Source organism: Eupeodes corollae, chromosome 1 (assembly GCF_945859685.1).
Source record: "Eupeodes corollae chromosome 1, idEupCoro1.1, whole genome shotgun sequence".
Classification (NCBI taxonomy): Eukaryota; Metazoa; Arthropoda; class Insecta; order Diptera; family Syrphidae; genus Eupeodes; species Eupeodes corollae.
Window position 1 is genome coordinate 128,177,024 of NC_079147.1, and position 22,833 is coordinate 128,199,856.

General features: G+C 34.7%; 1 protein-coding gene across 2 annotated transcripts in view; it reads right to left on the minus strand.

Annotated features, from left to right (window-relative positions):
- LOC129954041 (peripheral-type benzodiazepine receptor-associated protein 1-like) overlaps window positions 1-21,489 on the minus strand; it is a 134,050-nt gene extending 112,561 nt beyond the window's left edge. For both annotated transcript variants that reach the window (XM_056067672.1, XM_056067671.1), the window contains exon 1: window positions 21,339-21,489. In XM_056067672.1, the coding sequence (XP_055923647.1) occupies window positions 21,339-21,395 (57 nt within the window). In that variant the 5' untranslated portion in view covers window positions 21,396-21,489. The remainder of the gene's footprint in view (window positions 1-21,338) is intronic.
- Window positions 21,490-22,833: the final 1,344 nt, after the last annotated feature.

The following is a 22,833-nucleotide window of genomic DNA, read 5'->3' on the forward strand; positions in this document are numbered from 1 at the left end:
TGAACGATGTTGTCAAAAAGTTTAACTGGATTCTGCATGGGATGCGAACACCACACGACGATATCGCATTGACCACTGCTGTTTTCAAATATACGTGACGTTTCTGGAAATGAGTTTCTGCTGCTGCGTTATTTACTACCTATTTTACTTGGTGTGGAGTGTTGCTTGAAGTTGTTTTTTCATCCCACTAATTCCTGTTAATTACTTGAGATTTTTGTATTTTGTGCTGATGAAGTAACGTGTTGTAGAGCATGTTGCATTTTTGGCATTTTTGAGATGTACAGGATTTAGAATAATGGCCTTTTTTCAGAAAATTTCTGCACAACATCAGCCTGTGAACAGCTTTTCCTCGTTCTATACCTGAAAGAGCTTACTTAAATTGCAGAAATGACAAATAAGCTCCTGATCGCTCTTGGGCGCAACGTCGACGGTTGACTTTTTCCCAGTATCGTGGGTGGTATCGATAACTTGCAAACACCGCCTCGTGTTGCCGTGTAGTCTTTGTAAGCTGGAACTTGTCGCTGTAGTAACTGATCGCATCAATAACTTGTTTAATTGTGCAGTCAACAACAATATTTTATTGTTGAAGCATTCAACAAGGACACCCCAAGCTTGAATTAATTCCTGGGTTTTTCCTGTAACATTTGTCCTCACAGAGTTGGAAGTGGTATCTTTTCAGAACAACTGAATCTCAGTCTATCCTATAGACTTCCCAATCAATGTAGTGTATTCCAGGCAGAAGTAATGGCGATTAAAGAAGCACTATCCTGGCTCAAAGAAAACGTTATATCTTGTAAGGATATACGAATCTTCTCGGACAGCCAAGCCGCTCTTAAATCTCTCGCGTCTGTCTCCACAAACTCTCGAACAGTCCACGATTGTCAATCATCTCTGAAGGTGATGACGGAACAGTTTAACATTCACCTCATTTGGGTGCCGGGCCACAGAGACATTCCGGGAAATTGCAAAGCCGATGAGCTCTCCAAAAACGGAACACTTCTGCCTTATGTTAGACAAAAACATAACATAGGAACACCACTTGCTACATGCAAATATCTTCTCAAGCAATATGCTTTAGAAACAACAAATACTAGATGGTCACAAAGTACCACCTGCCTGGCAACCAAGCAAATATGGCCAAGTATTGACTTAAAACGGTCAAAAGGCTTGATATCACTAAGCAGACAAAGTATAAGCTCTACAATTGGAGTAATAACGGGACACTGCCTCATAGGTAGACATGCTCTGAGGCTAGGGGTCTACACAAATAACTTCTGTAGAAGCTGCATGGACGAGGAGGAAGAGGAAACAGTCCAACACCTTCTATGTACATGTCCAGCACTCTCCATTAGAAGGAATTACTTTCTCGGTAATCCCTTCTTCGATAATACCAGTGAACTGGCAACGATTGACACAAAACGTCTCTCTAACTTTATTAAAAGTACAAAATGGTTTGTTTAAATTCATTACTCTCCCATGAGTAACCTCATTAGTGGTATCACAATGGACCCTTGAGGTCTACGTGTGTCAATGATATCTGGACAGCCACTCCAACCTAACCTAACCTAACCTAGAATCGTGTTTCTCAAATTCCTCCAACGTTCCCTTTTTCTTGTTTAGGTAGTTGAATGTCTTCCTAGTGGGACTATTGTTATTATAATTGCAGACAATGACACAAATTGATTCCTCTATTTGTTGCTGTTGAGCTGCAATGTCCTCAATGGAGTACTATCGTTGCTTGCCATGGTTATATTTGGTATAAGTTCGATAAGGAATTTTTAATTTCACTACAGGCCACTAAGAACTTTTTTAATGTTGTCCTGTCACGGTCGTCAATGTTAAATTTTCGAATCGTAGAAATAACACAAAATCACGAGATAAAAAGTCTCTCATTGTTTCAAGGTTTACCGAATCTAATTTTTATTTCTAACAAAGGTATACAGAAAAAAGAAAGAAAGAACAAAAAATGCAACTATGTAATAATATGCAAGTGTGACATTATATGAAAAATGTTTACATACAAAGTGAACACGAGAACGGTGAACTACAAAAATTTCAACTAGTCACACGCTTCCATAAATTGATAGCAAAACAAATTATTATGTTGTTACTTGAGCAAATATAAAATTAAATTAAAAATTATATTTCAACATTTCCAGGCCTCTAGGACATTCCCAAATCAGAATCGATAGATAAGAAATTATACAGATGTCTTATCCCCATAGATAAAAATGTCCCATATTTTTTCCACTGCTCCTTGGCTATCAACCGACAAAAAGCTTTTTATATCTTTCTTTATTCAATTTAAGTTATAAATACAATTTTAATAATTTTTTTATTTTTTGCTTGAAGTTTTTAGGTTTTTATAAAATAACACTTTAACAAAATGTAAATAACAACAATTTGTACGAGATCAAAACAATTCTTTCTTCTTTACACGTTATTTCAGTTTAAAACTCAATTTCACGTATTTTTAGTACCTTTTTAATTTTAAATTAAAGGAAAAAACTATCGGTTGATTATCTTTTCATTTTAAAATATATTTCTCAATTTGTTTGAATTAAATTAAATAAGTTTGAAGTTAATATCTTTCTCTGTTTTCAAGATGCTTTAGTAGAAGCTTTATAAGTGGGTGGGGGTCGATATTCTGCCACGTCCCCGTTCGTGACTCCTGGAAACTATTTAGGCATAGGTAATTTTAGGAAAGATTAATAATTAAAAAAAATAATAATTATAAATACTTACGATATTTTATTATTATTAGCCACCTTTGCTTAAATAGGCTAAGAGCAGTTATATATTAAACATAAAAAACTTTTAAACAAAACTTAATAGACCTATTTTAACATCCCAATTTACTATTTTGCTTAGAAAAAAACTTACAGAAAATTACTTATAACTGGTCAAAATAGGTTCTACTAAAGCATCTTGAAAGCAGAGAAAGATATTGACATAAAACTTATTTAATTTAATGCAAAAAAAAAATGGGAAATAAATTTTAAAATAAAAAGTTTATCAACAAGCATCTTGAAAACAGAGACAGATATTGACATAAAACTTATTCAATTTAATGCAAAAAAATGGGGAATACATTTTAAAATAAAAAGTTTATCAACCGATAGTTTTTTCCTTTCATTTAAAACTAAAAAAGTACTAAAAATATGAAAACTTGATTTTTAAACTTAAATATCGGGTAAGGAAAAAAGAATTGTTTTAATCTCGTACAGATTGTTGTTATTTACAGTTTGATAAACTTTTATTTTACAGAAAACTAAAAACCTCAACCAAGAAAACAAAAAAATTGTTAAAAATTGACTTCAAAGTTGTTTCATCCTATTGAAATATTGTTGTTAATGTTTTGTAGCATGTTAAGACAGTGTTTATTTTACAGAAACCAGACTTCTTAAAAAATATATTAATTTAACTTTTCGATGCATCTATTTCCACAGAAAACAGCTTAAACTTACATTTTGCATACTTACTTACTAATACAATTTTTCTAAATAAAAAAAATTAAATTTTTAGTATCGTATCAAAATTATTTTCATGAGTACCTGCACCTCAATTTCATAAAATGCGCAACATACGTTTTGATAGGATAACAAAAAAAATTAACAAACAACAAAAAGACTGAAATTGAAACTCGCTGTTTTTCATATATGTATATATGAATACACAAACATGCGTTCAATATATGTAAATTTAAAATTAGCTTCTCTGCTTCGTTAAAAAACTTTATTTAAAACAATTTTGAAGCAATACAATTTTAATACATTCTTTTGGTTTTATATTTGTGGCTTTTCTATTCCTATTATTATATTCGATCATTTTGTCTTGAGCGATAGTTATTTTGAGAGGAGTATCTTCATGAAATGCTCTATTGAATAGAATGTCTATAGGTCTCTTCTGAGTTACAGAATGAATTTTAAATTGTATTCTCTTGCCGCTATATGAATATGAATATTTCTACAGCCCGAATATAAGAGTTATACTCCAGTTTGGAACGAATAAAAGCTTTGTAAATTATAGCCAGATCAGAAGGAGTAAAAAACTTCTTGCATCGTCAGAGAAAACCTAAATGCTTAGCAGCATTTTTGGCGATGTCAAATATGTGATCACTCCAAAACAAGTGGTTTGTGATGCACATACTGAGAGTTGTTTAATCTCCTTGATGCAAGTACCACCCATGGATAGTGGCATTGGGGGAGGGTTACGCTTTTGTGGTAGTAAACAGCATTGAGTTTTCAAAGCATTAAACTCTACACGTTTTTTGATTCCTTATTGGATAATGCTGGTCAATATCAGAATTTACTGAGCTTATCATACGCTGCCGTTGGTAGTCCACATCCGAAAAACAAGGATGAGGGTACTGTCATCAGCAAAACAATGTATAGGGTAAGAAGTTTCAGACAAAAGATCATTTATAAATATAAGGAAGTGAGTCGGAGACAAAACGGAGCCCTGGGGCACACCAGCATTTATTTTGTGGATATCTAATCTGAGCCCTTCCAATACTACTTGAATTGAACGGTCCGAAAGGTAATTTCTAACCTTACAAAGAAGAGATTCATCAAAACCAAAAGCACGCATTTTCGATAAGAGAGCTTGATGCCAAAATCTATTAAATGCCTTTGAAATATCAAGTGCAATAATCTTACTTTCTCCAAAACAATGAAAGGATTTGTTCCATTGTTCGTTGAGATAAACCATAAGATCACCAGTGGACCTATTGAACCGAAAGTCACAATGCCGGTCATCAAGAAGCTTCCGTTTTTCCAAATATTTCTTAAACTGCAAATTGATCAGCGTTTCCATGACCTGGGAAAGAAGGGACGTAAGTGCAATTGGCCGATAGTAAAAGGGGGGGGGATGATTCGCCTGTTTAAGGGACAGGCTGAACAAATGCAGTTTTCCATCCACTCGGAAAGAGACCAGTAGGACAGATGGAAAACCTTACTCATGGTTTTGCCAGCGTTGAAGAACACCTCTTCAGAAGAATAGCGGGAATACTATCCGGGCCAGCGGATTTGTGAATGTCAAGATCTTTTACTGCTCTAGCAACTGTATGAGTGCGAAAGAAGATTCGTTTTATGGAATAGTTTACGTTTTCAAGTACAAGAGGAGTCATATCACTCATTGGCAGCATCGAATTAACAGCAAACTGAGCTGCTAGCAAATTGGCTTTATTAATCGAGCAAACATAGGGAATGTCATTGGAAACGAGCGTAGGAACTGACGATGCCGTAGTGTTGCGCACATTTTTTACAAATGACCAGAAATTTGCACTACCTTTTTTACTTTGTAGTATTTTTGGATCTGGCCATGCAAACATATAATGCGTCGAATATGTCCAATACAAGGCATTCTAGCTTGTTTGAACTTATTCCGGTTTCAATCAGTTGGGTTGGCTTTATAGTTCCGGAAACTTACATCTTTGATCGTAATTTCCTCTTTACAGTTCGAATAAGACCATGATTTTCCTTAAGGTTTGATAGATTTTATCCTATTCGTGATAAAATTTCTCATTCCTAAAATAATTAAGTTTGTAACCATATCTGCGCTGGAATCCACGTCACTATCGAGGAAGCATAGCGACCAGTTAAAGTTCCTGAAGAAGTCGTTGAGACCGTTCCAGTTGGCTTTCTCATATTGCCAAACGGTTCTCGTAGGGTTTTTCTCTTTAACTATGGATCAGAGGTAAGAAACAAGTCTTCGGATGTTGTCTGACTAAAATAGTGCAGCCACGAAGAACTGTGTACATTGAAATCGCCCGTAACAACGATCTCACTATGGGATACAATTCTCTGGATAGAGTTGGACAGCGCATCGAATTCGTTAAAAGTCGAATTGCTATCCAGAATTGGGCTGAGATAAATAAAACACGTGTGAATGATGCGCCTTTGGACGGTGAATTATTTGTGTTGGTGTACTGACCATATTTTGGTAGAACTTGATTTCGTACATATACCATGACCATGGTGAGAAAAGAATAAAGTCACTAAGCTATAACCGTTAAGGTTAAACTCCGATTGGTCAGTGGTTTCACCAACCTTTGTATCGCTTAGTGCCAAAACAGCTGGCCTGTTCAAAGCAGTATGAACGTGAACACCATATAAATAATTCCTCAAATTCTTCAAAGCGTAAACGATTGCAAAGAGTCCTTTTTCATTTGCAGCATAACTGCGTTCCGATGTGCTTGGTTATGAATATGAATGTTATGGGCTTATTGTCTTGTGACAGTATTGCACCTACTGCGTCATCCGATGTCTCATTGGTTAGTACGAATTTTTTTGAGAAGTTTGGTTGTGTAAGTTCGACTTCTGTGAGTAGGTGGTTTTTAAATGTTTGAAAAGCTATTTTTGCTTCTTGGTCTTGTTCGATGGCTGTTTTTTTTTGCCATTTGAGTTGATACTTGTCCGTCTTCGGTCTGAAGGTATTTTGTCAATGGTTTTGCAATTTTTGCGTAGTTTTGGATAAACTTTGGGTAGTATCATTAATAGAAATGATCTTAACTGCCTTAAAGTTAAGGTTCTTCGTTGAATAGTTGGCAGGTTCGTATTAGCTGCAACCACACACTTAGCACTGATTTTACTTTATTTTTTTCAAATCTTAATTTTATGCTAAAGAGATCCTGGTTGAGCCCCCAATTAAAAATAAGCTTCCCGTCTTAGTTAAAAATAAAGTGAACCATGAACACGAAAGAAGACATCGACAACATCAAACAAAGATATGCTGTAGCACTTTAACACTTTAATATTTGTGATATAAGTGTTTTTCTTGTTTTTTGTTTAATTTAATAGTTTTTACAAATATTGAATAAAGAAAAATATCCCCTGAAGAAGTAAGGAACCCTTACGAAACGTTGGGAGAAAGAGTGAAATAGTTTTTTTATTTGCATTCCCAAACCAAAAAGACTACAATTAATAAAACAAGTTCAAAGAATTGGTCAAACACAATCAACAAAAAAAACTTTATTTAAAATAATTTTTAAGCAATTAAATTATAATATAAGATACAAAAATAATATGATCAGTTTGATCGCAGGTTACACAGGAACTGAAGATGAGGATGATTTCGGTTTAGGGTTGATATAACAACCGTTGCAGCTATCTATTCTTAATCATTATGTAGTGTGTGAGTGGGGTAACAAGAATTCAATTAAATTAATCTTGTGGCTGAACATGATGACAATGATGATGTGGAAGTGACTTGTTTGTGTCGTTTGTTGTGACACTATCGATTTTAATAGATTTAAGATTTATGTTTCCTTTCGGGTTTAATGGTTTCCGGGTTTAATGCTTTTCGGGTGCAAGTAAATTGTGACGTGTTTACTAAATAGTATGATGTGTTCACTTGTATCAAAAAAATCAAAAGAGGTAATGCAACAGAAACTAAGCCTCATACACGCAACGGCGGCGACGCAAGTACATTTGCATCAGTGTTACCATAGGAATCCGTCTAATTATTTTTGAAACGTCTTGCAACTAACTTATCTTTTATTACTTTCTTAAATTCATTTTCAACATGTATATATGTTTTATTTGACATAGTAAAATACAACATGACAAAATTAATAGCTTTGGTTTTTATTTTCATATTCAATAATAAATAGCATAAAAAAACCAACATCATTTGAACAATAACAACTAAAATATTGTAACATCGGGACCAAAAGAGCATCAAAAGCAAAACAGCAGTTTCTGTTCTTCTTTATCTCTATGTTTCAACCCAGTAACAGTAATAAAAATCATCCTTTTAACAACAGTCGACTGCTTATAAGCAATCATAGCAACATAATTATCATATAGACTCAAATCTTGAGTCTGCCGAGAATCAGGCAATCAGTAATCATGAACAAAATTCATATTCGGAAGATGAACAATATGCCAAACTTTGTAAACAATTTACTCATGGTCTAAACACAGATCAGCATAACGATCCTTTGGCTTTTCTGATTTTACGGAACATCAAAACCTACCCTACCAGTCGTTAGAATTCAGCGACATTAATTTTAGACTAACACAGTCCTCACTACTGTATTTTGAACATAGGTTGAGGACTGGGGAAATTTATAAATTCTTAATAGATACTGGTTCCAGTAATAACTACATGAAACCCGATATAGTCAAAAAAGTAATTAACAACTAAAATAATTTCTATGCTAAGTCGTAGCTGGTGACGTAGAAGTCACCCACCACACATTCCTCGATCTTTTTGGATTAAACGACTGCAAAATTAAACTTTTTATCCTACCCATTCTTCAAACAGTTGATGGTATCTTCGGTAACGATAGCCTTCAATCATTAGGCACTGTTATACACACCAAAGAAAGTTTCATGACAATTTTAAACCAAGTAAACGTCCAAATAAGCAACTCAGATCGCAAGATGTCAATTCCATTACTGTAGATTTTAGAAACCTAACAATTTCACAGAGGAAAATATTAAGTGCTTTAATAAATAATCACAGAAATCTATTTTCTGAACCCGAGGAAAGGTTAACTTATACAACAGCAGTAGTAGCAGAAATAAGAACTTCCGCGGATGATCCGGTATATAATCGCTACTATCCTTTCCCAAATTCCCTTATGACGGAAAAATCAGACTTTTACGGTCACCTTATAACTCTCCGGCATGGAAAGTTAAAAAGAAAGTGGGCTCTTTTAGAGCCAAACAGTATAGAATTGTTATTGACTATCGTAAGCTTAACATTACGATTTCCGATAAATACCCTATTCCCGATATTATCGAGGTAACAGCACAACTCGGAAAAAAACATATATTTCACTGTACTTGACTTGAAAAGTGGCTTCCATTAAATTCAATTAAAAACGGAAAGTACGAGTTCACAAGACTTCCGTTTAGTCTTAAAAATTCTCCCTCGATTTGCCAGCAAGCTCTCGATGATATATTGCGAGATTACATCGGAAAGTTTTGTTTTGTGCATATTGAAGATTTTATTGTATTTAATTGTATTTAGCGAAAATAATGAACAACACGCTTAAGACATCGAACAAGTTTCGTGTACACTCAGCAGAGCAAATATGAAGGTCCAGTTGGACAAGCGCACATTTTTCAGTTCGGAAGAAGAATTTCTTGGTTTCTTAATACCATTAAAATAAATATAAATAAAGTAAAATATATCTATATATCTATATATCTATCTATAGGTTTTTCCTCGGCTTTTCAGGGTACTATCGGTGTTTTATTAATGGCTACACCCAACTTGGGAAGCCACTGACAATCCTTCTAAGAGGGAAGGAAGTATGGGTATCCAAAAACCAATCCTCTAAAATTCAAATTATTTTGAATAACAAAGCGCTAGACTCTTTTAACAAAATTAAAAACTCCTTAATATTGGCTTATGCAGATTATAAAAAACCTTTTGATCTTACAACCGACGCCTCTTACAATCGGTGCTGTTCTTGAAGAAGAAAACAGGCCTTTAATATTTATCAGCCGGACGTTAACCAAGACAGAGGAAATTTATGCAGCTAACGAGAAAGATATGTCAGCTATCGTATGGGCTCAAGGCTCACTTCGAAATAACCATAACGGTCACGCTAAAGTCCGAATTTGTACTGGCCACTCACTCCTAACTTTTGCTTTGAGCAACAAGAATAACAACAGCAAAATGAAAAGGTGGAAATCTATACTCGAGGAGTATAACCATGAATTGAAGTATAAACCTGAAAGTACGAATGTCGTCACAGATGCCTTATCCAAAGCTACAAACGTATTTGACATTAATGCTTTATCTTCAACACAGCATAGTAACGAAAGCTCCTCACATAAACTTATATCAAGTATCGAAGTGCCAATCAATGTATTCAAAAACCAAATCTCTCTTCAAATAGGTGAAACTCCTAGTCAAACCTTCAAATAATTTTTCCTACATATCATAAACACGTAATCACTGATCCAGTATATAATCAAGTTAATCTAAAATATATTCAAAAAAAATTTTAAATCCGGAATAAACGCAAACACAAAGCACAGATCTTAGAAAGATTTTACTTCCCTGGAATGACTACAAAAATTAAAAAAATAGTAAAAAAAAAATGCACAGTATGTAGAGAAAACAAATATGATAGGCATTTCAGTAAACCTGAACTGCAAGCCACACCAATTCCACAATGTCCCGGACAAATTGTCTTTATCAATAACTTCTCTACTGAAAATAATCTTGTCCTAACATCCACACATAAGTTTTCTAAATATGCGCAGGCTAAAGTTCTCAAATCTAAAGCAGTGGAGAATGTAAGGCAACCCCTGACGATATACTTTTCTTTTACGGTGTACCCGAAACAATATAGACTGTGAGGAAGCTTTTAATTCAATGGTTATTAAATTCATGCTAAAGGAAGAACTCCAAATTAAAGTATTCACAATATCTCCGTATTCCAGCAGTGTTAACGGACAAGTAGAGCGTTTCCATTCAACGCTCATTGAAATAATGAGAGCCACTCACCAATCCTTCCTTTTAGAACGAGTAGTATATGAATACAACTATTCCATCCACTCTGCCACTTCAATCAACCCCATTGAAGTATTTTTTGGTCGTAGGGTAACCTCTTGTCCAAAACTCTTAGAAAAGGCACGACATGATAACATCAAAAAAATCGAGCGCAGACAATTTGCCGACTTTGATTACCATAACAAATCTAGGTATAAGATCAAAGAATTTATTCCCGGACGAATTGTTTATGCTAGACAGAATAAAAAAATAGGTTCAAAATTGAATCGTCAATATAAAAACTTAAACCGTTAAAGTAGTCCACAAATCTTTAATACGAAATTGAATATTATTCTAAATTCTGGTTCACACCCATCATTTGTGACGCAAAATGATTGAATATACAAATTCGCAACTGATCGCAATTGCAAATCGGAACGTTTAAGCTTGTACACGTCGAAATATATAAGTTTGACGGAATGATATTACGGATAAAAAATACCAAAAAAATACAATGTCACCTCGACCGGCGTGTTTCCAAATCAAAAAAAAATCCTTGGATTTCCTCGGTTCTGCCTTCTAAATGGATCACAGATACTCCTGACAAACGTGACTTTAAATTGATAAAAGACAAAATAAATAACGGTTTTGTGAACAATAACCAACAAAGAATAATAAATAACTTAATGTCAACAAAAATAAATGAACTTAATAATGTAACAAATCAAGAATTGAAAACCATAAAATCGGATGAACAAATGTATGTTAGATTTAAAATAGTCGCAGGAGTGACCCCCATCGATCTCCTGGTGGCAGAAACAAAGTATAGCTACGACAAAAAACGGAAATGAGAATGGAAGTGGCATCCGAGGAGGCAAAACAGATCACAAAACAGAAGCGGCCAGAACGTTGGAGCTCCGAAATAAGAGGAAGATGGATAGCGAGGCTAATAAGAACGTGGGCGATTGGAATGACGGGAAACACGGTGAAAAAAACTATTACCACCACCAGTTTCTCACCGCACACGGATATTTCAATGCCTTTCTCCATAAGATAGGCAAAATGAATACCCCTGCATGCCAGTATGGAGACTCGCAAGAAGACGACGCAAACCATACCTACTTCGCATGTATCAGATGGAAACCCCTCCGACAAGGCCTACACAGAAACACTAGAATCATCACCCCAGACAACGTAGTCAATAAGATGCTACAGAGCTACCAAAACTGGCAAACAATAAGCAGTTTTATAAAACACATTCTCAGAAGCAAAAAAAGGCAAGAAGAAAATTATCGGGAAACAGTTGAACACGTAAGATGAACCCGTAAGGGAAGCATGCGACCCCCTTGAAGTAATAGAAAAAGCTTCAGTCAGAAACTGAAAGGGTTGGAGGAGTTTTGGTCGGTATGCAGAACACGAGTTCGACACACGAGGATAGTTAATGGGTCAACGCCAACCACCCTATGTTACATAAAGCATTTCTCCAGTTTCTATCCCTATTATTTTTATTACTAATGTTTTTTGTTGGGTTTGTTGAATCCCCCTTGAAGGTGCGTGTTTAGGTGGCGGATAGAGAAACACTTTGCATTGATGCAGTTATTGAAATACCACTCGCCCACCAAAAAAAAGCAACTATGTGAACCCGAAAAGTATTTCAGGCAGCAAACGGGGAAAGTAAAATAACAAGAAGTGTAAATAATGGAGAAATTTCTGTTCCTTATCCCACAAAAATAGACGAGGGGAACAAAGCGACGTCTTAAAAGAACCAAAAGAAAAAAAAAGAAGAAGAAGGAGAAAAACATAAGCGACGGAGAGCTCGACTTGAACCTATTCTAATCAAGCCGAAGGGAACACAGAAATTCATCCACATTCTGAGGGAAATCCGAAGTAAAGCAAATCCAGACGATAATCAAACCGTTGTCAAAAATGTTCGGCAAACAAAATCCGGACACGAGCTTTTGAAACCCGGACCAAAAACAAAAGACAAGAAAGCCTTCGGTGTATCCCTGAAGTCCATAGGTACTAGTAAATAAGGCAACGGTCCAAAGCTTGAACAGAAAGTGGCCATCGAAATAAGGGACCTGAATGAGCTAATTTTGCTCACCTGTTATTCCTCAATGCCCCGAACGAGAGGTGTAAAGAGAAACAGAGATCCAGTGTACTGATGAACAGAAAAGATTGCTGCATTACGCCGAAAATGTTTAAAACTTCGACGAATAGTCACTAGGGGGAGAAGAAACGCTGAACATAAGGAGGACACCATAGTGGAGTTCAGAACCAAGAGATCACAGCTCAAGAGGGCCATTAATTTGAGCTAAAGAGAGATGGGAGGATCTTCGCCAAGTGACCTTTGGGTACTAGGCTTGTACACTCGGTTTCAATAACCACCTCCTTTTCTTAGCAAAGAATAAATGGAGCACATTGTTGAAACTCTATTCCCAACTCATCCTATCAGGCCACCTGAAAACACACCGGAACACGGACAGTATATCCCACTTTTAAGTAAGGAGGCTTGAGCATAGCTATGTAGTCTTGGCACATGCTGAACCATCCCTTAATAATAATAAGGAAGGTCTATCAAATGTTTAAAATCTCAATCCACTACACTTTCAGTAAACGTTGATATAGCTAATCATTTTGCTCAGGCGTGGTCTAACTACGCCAAATATTCAAATTTTTCTTCAAGGTTCATTAACGCCAAACAATCTTTTTTTGAAACAACAACTCAAACTTACAGAATGTCTACATTAGCTCCATCTATAGAACTCCCGATTAGTATCTTCTAGATGAGAGCTCTTTAGCTACACCAAATTTCGGAACGCCCGGCTTTGACTTACGAATGTAAATCATGTAGCTTTTAAACAATGTCTATCGACAACTGACGCTCTCCTACACTTGGACGATTTTATCACATCCGCTCTTTATTCTAAAAACCACGTCGCAGTTCTGTCAATTGACTTTGAGAAGGCTTTTGAAAGAATTTGGACACATATTGTAATAAAAAAGCTAAAAGCTAAAAAGATTGATCCAAAAATGCTTAACTACTTAAAATTTTTAATAGTATTCAATGAGCCAAGTGAAATTTTAACAAAATTTCCTACTATTCGCTATTGTTTGTATGAAGATGACTTAACTATCGTGTCAAAATATAAAAATATTTACAAAACTACCAACTTGTTTCTAACCAGTTTAACCGAAATTAACGAATGGTCTAAGCTTTCTGGTTCTATAATCTTTTTCGACAAGACAAAAATACTACACATCTATAAAAAATCAAGTTGCTCAAAATTGATTACACTTACCTACTTTCAATATTATTTCCATAAAAAATGTTGATAATCTTAAGATCCTAGGTATATTGTTCGATACTAAATTTAATTTCAATAATCATTGCTTTATGGTAAAGAAAAACCTAGTTACCAGGTTAAATGTAATTAAGTATTTAAGCTCAAACAAAAGCTTTCACACATGAACACCGTCGTCCGAGTCATCATAGCAACAATCTTATCGAAGATCGACTACGACCTAGTTATCTATGGATAATGGTGCAAGAATTCGCTTCAATTAATAAAACCGCAATATCAAAGCGTTTCCAACTACTCCGGTGAAAAATTTTCTAGCCGAAACTAGCATTACTTCCATTCAAAAAAAAATCATCTACTTAACATCTCTTCTTATTTCAAAGGTAATATCCTCACCTAAGACTTCAGTTACAATTGATATAACGAACACTATCCCGGAAAAGAATTCCAAGCGTTCCCTCTACAATCTACAATGCGCTACTCGATCCCAAAAAACAACACTTGACCCACCTTGGCCAATTTCTGAATCAACGTTAATTACTGACCTTATCTGCACACATAAAGAGTCGACAAAGAACGAAACTTATGAGCACTTTATAATAATACAGCATTAAACAGAACATTTCTCTACTTTTGCTACAGTCGACGAAAATAAAAACCTAACAATGAATGGGCTTCTGCCGACACGATATCAAAATCAAAAATGTCAACAACAAAACTCGAATTGAACAATTTTTAAGAGATTGCCTTAAACAAAATATTAAATTACTTGTCTCATTTAACCCTCAAAACAACAGAGACTTAAAAGCTCTTAGTCGAAAATATTGCCTAGGTAAAAGAAAAGATAAATTCTAGTATTTATAACCATCACTACTCTTCACTTAACCCATTATTAGTAATTAAGTATGATATGTCTTATTATAAAACAAAAAAGATTAATATATAAATGACATGTTGTAATGAACAAAAAAGACAATGATAATGGCTACATATCGATTATTATGAACAGTAACGCACTGGCCAAAGAAGACCACATAAGTCCACGAACCCGTAAAGCACCCCAAACAGTCGGTTATGTGATTTAACGGTTATACAACATAAACTTGAGTACCTACAATTATGACTGCAAATACGAATGTATTGATAATTCACGTATCCGTTAGTTAATATCGTATTTCCAGGAAACTTTTGTCTTACAAATCGCGTTTTAAGGCCACGACCACCACCGCCGAGTTTTAACGTTACATGCCAACGTAATATACTAGAATACAAAACAAATCACTTCTGTGGAATTTTCATTAAAATAATTAAAATTAAAGGTGTTCAAAGACATAAGTCATAGTTTTCTTGATTTCGAAAGCTTTTTACGTGTTAACCCTTTGATGTATAAATAGTGAAACAACGGATAGAAAATATTTTTTTTTTCTAAATCTAAATCTATATTCAAAAAAAAATATATTCAAAAAAATCTAAATATATTCAAAAAAAATTTTAAATCCGGAATAAACGCAAACACAAAGCACAGATCTTAGAAAGATTTTACTTCCCTGGAATGACTACAAAAATTAAAAAAATAGTAAAAAAAAAAATGCACAGTATGTAGAGAAAACAAATATGATAGGCATTTCAGTAAACCTGAACTGCAAGCCACACCAATTCCACAATGTCCCGGACAAATTGTCTTTATCAATAACTTCTCTACTGAAAATAATCTTGTCCTAACATCCACACATAAGTTTTCTAAATATGCGCAGGCTAAAGTTCTCAAATCTAAAGCAGTGGAGAATGTAAGGCAACCCCTGACGATATACTTTTCTTTTACGGTGTACCCGAAACAATATAGACTGTGAGGAAGCTTTTAATTCAATGGTTATTAAATTCATGCTAAAGGAAGAACTCCAAATTAAAGTATTCACAATATCTCCGTATTCCAGCAGTGTTAACGGACAAGTAGAGCGTTTCCATTCAACGCTCATTGAAATAATGAGAGCCACTCACCAATCCTTCCTTTTAGAACGAGTAGTATATGAATACAACTATTCCATCCACTCTGCCACTTCAATCAACCCCATTGAAGTATTTTTTGGTCGTAGGGTAACCTCTTGTCCAAAACTCTTAGAAAAGGCACGACATGATAACATCAAAAAAATCGAGCGCAGACAATTTGCCGACTTTGATTACCATAACAAATCTAGGTATAAGATCAAAGAATTTATTCCCGGACGAATTGTTTATGCTAGACAGAATAAAAAAATAGGTTCAAAATTGAATCGTCAATATAAAAACTTAAACCGTTAAAGTAGTCCACAAATCTTTAATACGAAATTGAATATTATTCTAAATTCTGGTTCACACCCATCATTTGTGACGCAAAATGATTGAATATACAAATTCGCAACTGATCGCAATTGCAAATCGGAACGTTTAAGCTTGTACACGTCGAAATATATAAGTTTGACGGAATGATATTACGGATAAAAAATACCAAAAAAATACAATGTCACCTCGACCGGCGTGTTTCCAAATCAAAAAAAAATCCTTGGATTTCCTCGGTTCTGCCTTCTAAATGGATCACAGATACTCCTGACAAACGTGACTTTAAATTGATAAAAGACAAAATAAATAACGGTTTTGTGAACAATAACCAACAAAGAATAATAAATAACTTAATGTCAACAAAAATAAATGAACTTAATAATGTAACAAATCAAGAATTGAAAACCATAAAATCGGATGAACAAATGTATGTTAGATTTAAAATAGTCGCAGGAGTGACCCCCATCGATCTCCTGGTGGCAGAAACAAAGTATAGCTACGACAAAAAACGGAAATGAGAATGGAAGTGGCATCCGAGGAGGCAAAACAGATCACAAAACAGAAGCGGCCAGAACGTTGGAGCTCCGAAATAAGAGGAAGATGGATAGCGAGGCTAATAAGAACGTGGGCGATTGGAATGACGGGAAACACGGTGAAAAAAACTATTACCACCACCAGTTTCTCACCGCACACGGATATTTCAATGCCTTTCTCCATAAGATAGGCAAAATGAATACCCCTGCATGCCAGTATGGAGACTCGCAAGAAGACGACGCAAACCATACCTACTTCGCATGTATCAGATGGAAACCCCTCCGACAAGGCCTACACAGAAACACTAGAATCATCACCCCAGACAACGTAGTCAATAAGATGCTACAGAGCTACCAAAACTGGCAAACAATAAGCAGTTTTATAAAACACATTCTCAGAAGCAAAAAAAGGCAAGAAGAAAATTATCGGGAAACAGTTGAACACGTAAGATGAACCCGTAAGGGAAGCATGCGACCCCCTTGAAGTAATAGAAAAAGCTTCAGTCAGAAACTGAAAGGGTTGGAGGAGTTTTGGTCGGTATGCAGAACACGAGTTCGACACACGAGGATAGTTAATGGGTCAACGCCAACCACCCTATGTTACATAAAGCATTTCTCCAGTTTCTATCCCTATTATTTTTATTACTAATGTTTTTTGTTGGGTTTGTTGAATCCCCCTTGAAGGTGCGTGTTTAGGTGGCGGATAGAGAAACACTTTGCATTGATGCAGTTATTGAAATACCACTCGCCCACCAAAAAAAAGCAACTATGTGAACCCGTAAAGTATTTCAGGCAGCAAACGGGGAAAGTAAAATAACAAGAAGTGTAAATAATGGAGAAATTTCTGTTCCTTATCCCACAAAAATAGACGAGGGGAACAAAGCGACGTCTTAAAAGAACCAAAAGAAAAAAAAAGAAGAAGAAGGAGAAAAACATAAGCGACGGAGAGCTCGACTTGAACCTATTCTAATCAAGCCGAAGGGAACACAGAAATTCATCCACATTCTGAGGGAAATCCGAAGTAAAGCAAATCCAGACGATAATCAAACCGTTGTCAAAAATGTTCGGCAAACAAAATCCGGACACGAGCTTTTGAAACCCGGACCAAAAACAAAAGACAAGAAAGCCTTCGGTGTATCCCTGAAGTCCATAGGTACTAGTAAATAAGGCAACGGTCCAAAGCTTGAACAGAAAGTGGCCATCGAAATAAGGGACCTGAATGAGCTAATTTTGCTCACCTGTTATTCCTCAATGCCCCGAACGAGAGGTGTAAAGAGAAACAGAGATCCAGTGTACTGATGAACAGAAAAGATTGCTGCATTACGCCGAAAATGTTTAAAACTTCGACGAATAGTCACTAGGGGGAGAAGAAACGCTGAACATAAGGAGGACACCATAGTGGAGTTCAGAACCAAGAGATCACAGCTCAAGAGGGCCATTAATTTGAGCTAAAGAGAGATGGGAGGATCTTCGCCAAGTGACCTTTGGGTACTAGGCTTGTACACTCGGTTTCAATAACCACCTCCTTTTCTTAGCAAAGAATAAATGGAGCACATTGTTGAAACTCTATTCCCAACTCATCCTATCAGGCCACCTGAAAACACACCGGAACACGGACAGTATATCCCACTTTTAAGTAAGGAGGCTTGAGCATAGCTATGTAGTCTTGGCACATGCTGAACCATCCCTTAATAATAATAAGGAAGGTCTATCAAATGTTTAAAATCTCAATCCACTACACTTTCAGTAAACGTTGATATAGCTAATCATTTTGCTCAGGCGTGGTCTAACTACGCCAAATATTCAAATTTTTCTTCAAGGTTCATTAACGCCAAACAATCTTTTTTTGAAACAACAACTCAAACTTACAGAATGTCTACATTAGCTCCATCTATAGAACTCCCGATTAGTATCTTCTAGATGAGAGCTCTTTAGCTACACCAAATTTCGGAACGCCCGGCTTTGACTTACGAATGTAAATCATGTAGCTTTTAAACAATGTCTATCGACAACTGACGCTCTCCTACACTTGGACGATTTTATCACATCCGCTCTTTATTCTAAAAACCACGTCGCAGTTCTGTCAATTGACTTTGAGAAGGCTTTTGAAAGAATTTGGACACATATTGTAATAAAAAAGCTAAAAGCTAAAAAGATTGATCCAAAAATGCTTAACTACTTAAAATTTTTAATAGTATTCAATGAGCCAAGTGAAATTTTAACAAAATTTCCTACTATTCGCTATTGTTTGTATGAAGATGACTTAACTATCGTGTCAAAATATAAAAATATTTACAAAACTACCAACTTGTTTCTAACCAGTTTAACCGAAATTAACGAATGGTCTAAGCTTTCTGGTTCTATAATCTTTTTCGACAAGACAAAAATACTACACATCTATAAAAAATCAAGTTGCTCAAAATTGATTACACTTACCTACTTTCAATATTATTTCCATAAAAAATGTTGATAATCTTAAGATCCTAGGTATATTGTTCGATACTAAATTTAATTTCAATAATCATTGCTTTATGGTAAAGAAAAACCTAGTTACCAGGTTAAATGTAATTAAGTATTTAAGCTCAAACAAAAGCTTTCACACATGAACACCGTCGTCCGAGTCATCATAGCAACAATCTTATCGAAGATCGACTACGACCTAGTTATCTATGGATAATGGTGCAAGAATTCGCTTCAATTAATAAAACCGCAATATCAAAGCGTTTCCAACTACTCCGGTGAAAAATTTTCTAGCCGAAACTAGCATTACTTCCATTCAAAAAAAAATCATCTACTTAACATCTCTTCTTATTTCAAAGGTAATATCCTCACCTAAGACTTCAGTTACAATTGATATAACGAACACTATCCCGGAAAAGAATTCCAAGCGTTCCCTCTACAATCTACAATGCGCTACTCGATCCCAAAAAACAACACTTGACCCACCTTGGCCAATTTCTGAATCAACGTTAATTACTGACCTTATCTGCACACATAAAGAGTCGACAAAGAACGAAACTTATGAGCACTTTATAATAATACAGCATTAAACAGAACATTTCTCTACTTTTGCTACAGTCGACGAAAATAAAAACCTAACAATGAATGGGCTTCTGACGACACGATATCAAAATCAAAAATGTCAACAACAAAACTCGAATTGAACAATTTTTAAGAGATTGCCTTAAACAAAATATTAAATTACTTGTCTCATTTGACCCTCAAAACAACAGAGACTTAAAAGCTCTTAGTCGAAAATATTGGCTAGGTAAAAGAAAAGATAAATTCTAGTATTTATAACCATCACTACTCTTCACTTAACCCATTATTAGTAATTAAGTATGATATGTCTTATTATAAAACAAAAAAGATTAATATATAAATGACATGTTGTAATGAACAAAAAAGACAATGATAATGGCTACATATCGATTATTATGAACAGTAACGCACTGGCCAAAGAAGACCACATAAGTCCACGAACCCGTAAAGCACCCCAAACAGTCGGTTATGTGATTTAACGGTTATACAACATAAACTTGAGTACCTACAATTATGACTGCAAATACGAATGTATTGATAATTCACGTATCCGTTAGTTAATATCGTATTTCCAGGAAACTTTTGTCTTACAAATCGCGTTTTAAGGCCACGACCACCACCGCCGAGTTTTAACGTTACATGCCAACGTAATATACTAGAATACAAAACAAATCACTTCTGTGGAATTTTCATTAAAATAATTAAAATTAAAGGTGTTCAAAGACATAAGTCATAGTTTTCTTGATTTCGAAAGCTTTTTACGTGTTAACCCTTTGATGTATAAATAGTGAAACAACGGATAGAAAATATTTTTTTTTCCTTATGCTTTATATTGTATACTCTGTTAGTATAAATAGAGTAAGTGCAGAAAATGTGGCCTACGTGGTTAATATGGCCTATAACGGTATTTCCCAAACCCGAAACCAGAGCGAAAAAAAAATGAACACATTCAAAATGTTTTAACATTAAATTTTGAGTTAAATTGGTAACTTCTCTTTTAATTTAAAGTGTGTTAAACATATTCTTAACCCTGCAGTCGTCGCGCACCAAAATGTAACACCAGTCGTCGCGTGGATTACATATGTTATCCATTTTAAGATTAGAATAAAACCAAAATGCTTTAATTTTTTCAATTTTTTTGGCTTTAAAATGTAATTATATGTTATATAAAGTTAAGTTAACTAACTGTTCTAACTAGTTCACTGTAAGTCCTAAAAGAGACGCATAATCCCCACGACTAGTTTCCTAGGAATACTCCATTTTGTATGAGTGGATTACAATAGTAATCCGCGCGACGACTGCAGGGTTAACATGTGTGACATCACGATTTAAAAAAAAAAATTATAATGTTTTTATATATGGCTCACCCTGGGGCATATTTAACACAAGGTGGGCCATATTGGACGAATTTTTTTTTAATAAGACTTATGAAGTTCCTTTAAGTTTTTGTTTTTAGGTTTTTGTTATGTATCTTTTCTTAGTTAAAGTTTTTAAAAGCTGAATTAAAAATGTTTTATTAGACTGTTTAAAAAAAAAGAATTTGGCTTAAAATTATGGTTTTATTCAAAAAAATGTTAAGGGTGGGCCATATTGCCGCACTTAATATACATTATGTTAAATTATGTTCTATCATTAAAACTGAATTTTAACCTCTAAATAAATATGTTTTTTATCGGGAAAGTGTTCTTACTTGCTGTGGTTGTCCTGGAATCTGTTGTTCATCTTGCTCAACTTGGGTTTGTGCCATGCCTCGTCTGGAGTTCGTATTACATACAAGAGGACCCTTTCTAGCTGCTGGTGTTCGAACAATATCTGTGAACAAAATCCGTTTTTAACATTTTCTAACAAAATGCTCATTTTATTTTTTTGATCAAAATTCAATTAAAAAATTACTTTCTAACGACAGAAGTGATTTTCCCGCTCACCAAACCATTTGGAAAACGTACGGAACGATACAAAAATATATCAATCACGACAACACGTGACAATTAGGAAGCGTTTTTTTGAGCTTAGCAAAACCTACCGTAAGAAGTAATAATTAAACCGTTAAAAAGTGAAAGTGAAGCAACACAAAAAAAGAAAAGACTAAAATTACACAATAGATTTTAAAAATGTTTAACATTTTTTCTTTTTCAGATATTTTGTTTTATTGATTCAATGGAAATGCTTTTAAGTGGCAGAAAAAGTTAAGATCCCAGAAAACATTTTCCTCATATTTCTCTCAATCGCTGAAGACACTAATTTCAACCATTAATCTATGGCGTAATAGATCGCTACTTGATGTTACTGGATCGCATGAACTTGCTCATGTTTCTAAGGAATCGGCTTAAAAATATTTTCTGTATTTTAAGATTTCAATATGTGTTGCATAAAAAGTTTGTTTTCATAAGCTTTAATGTCGTTTAATTTTTAAAAATAACTTAATTTCTTATAATTATATGTGAAAATCGTAAGAGCGTTTTTTTTTTCAATTGAATTTTAAAATATTTATCGTATGCAGCTATTTAAAACTAGCAGCATTTCAATTTTATACACAAATTATGACCCGTTTTCGAGATATCAGATTTAAAAAAAAAGATTATTTTTTTATTGAAAATCATGAAATTTTCGATCGTGAAATACAATTGAGACAGTTAAAGAGCAGACAAATTATTATAACCAATTCATTCGTTCTTTAGAAAACTTAAAAACACAATAACTATTCTATTGAAGAGAACATTTTAAAAAAATCTATCAGTTTGTTTTTGAGAGCATTCGAGCTTTCGTTTTTTGACCAATTGCTATTTGGACTAGTGTTTTTTTAGACTTTAGAAAAAACGCTCAAAAACTTGGCATATAAAGCTTCAAACTGAAATAAAAAGCTGTTGTACAAATACTTTACGATCGTTAAAGCTCAACATTCATAATCGCGAGCGTGTGGGAATGATGAAAACCACTTTCAAAAACAAATTGACGATAAAGCCAGGCTAAAAAAACTCAACACTTTTATCACTGATAAGAATCTATACAGATTTCTCATCCCCATAGAAGAAACTGGCTTAAAAAATTTTCACTGCTCCGTGGCTATCGGTTAATCGTCAAGCACAAGAGGCTATTTTTGATTTCACATATTGGCTTGTCAGTATGCCTGTTCAAAGCTATGTGTCTAACTTTAAAAAAAACTTTGAAGATTGGTTTTTCTCTCA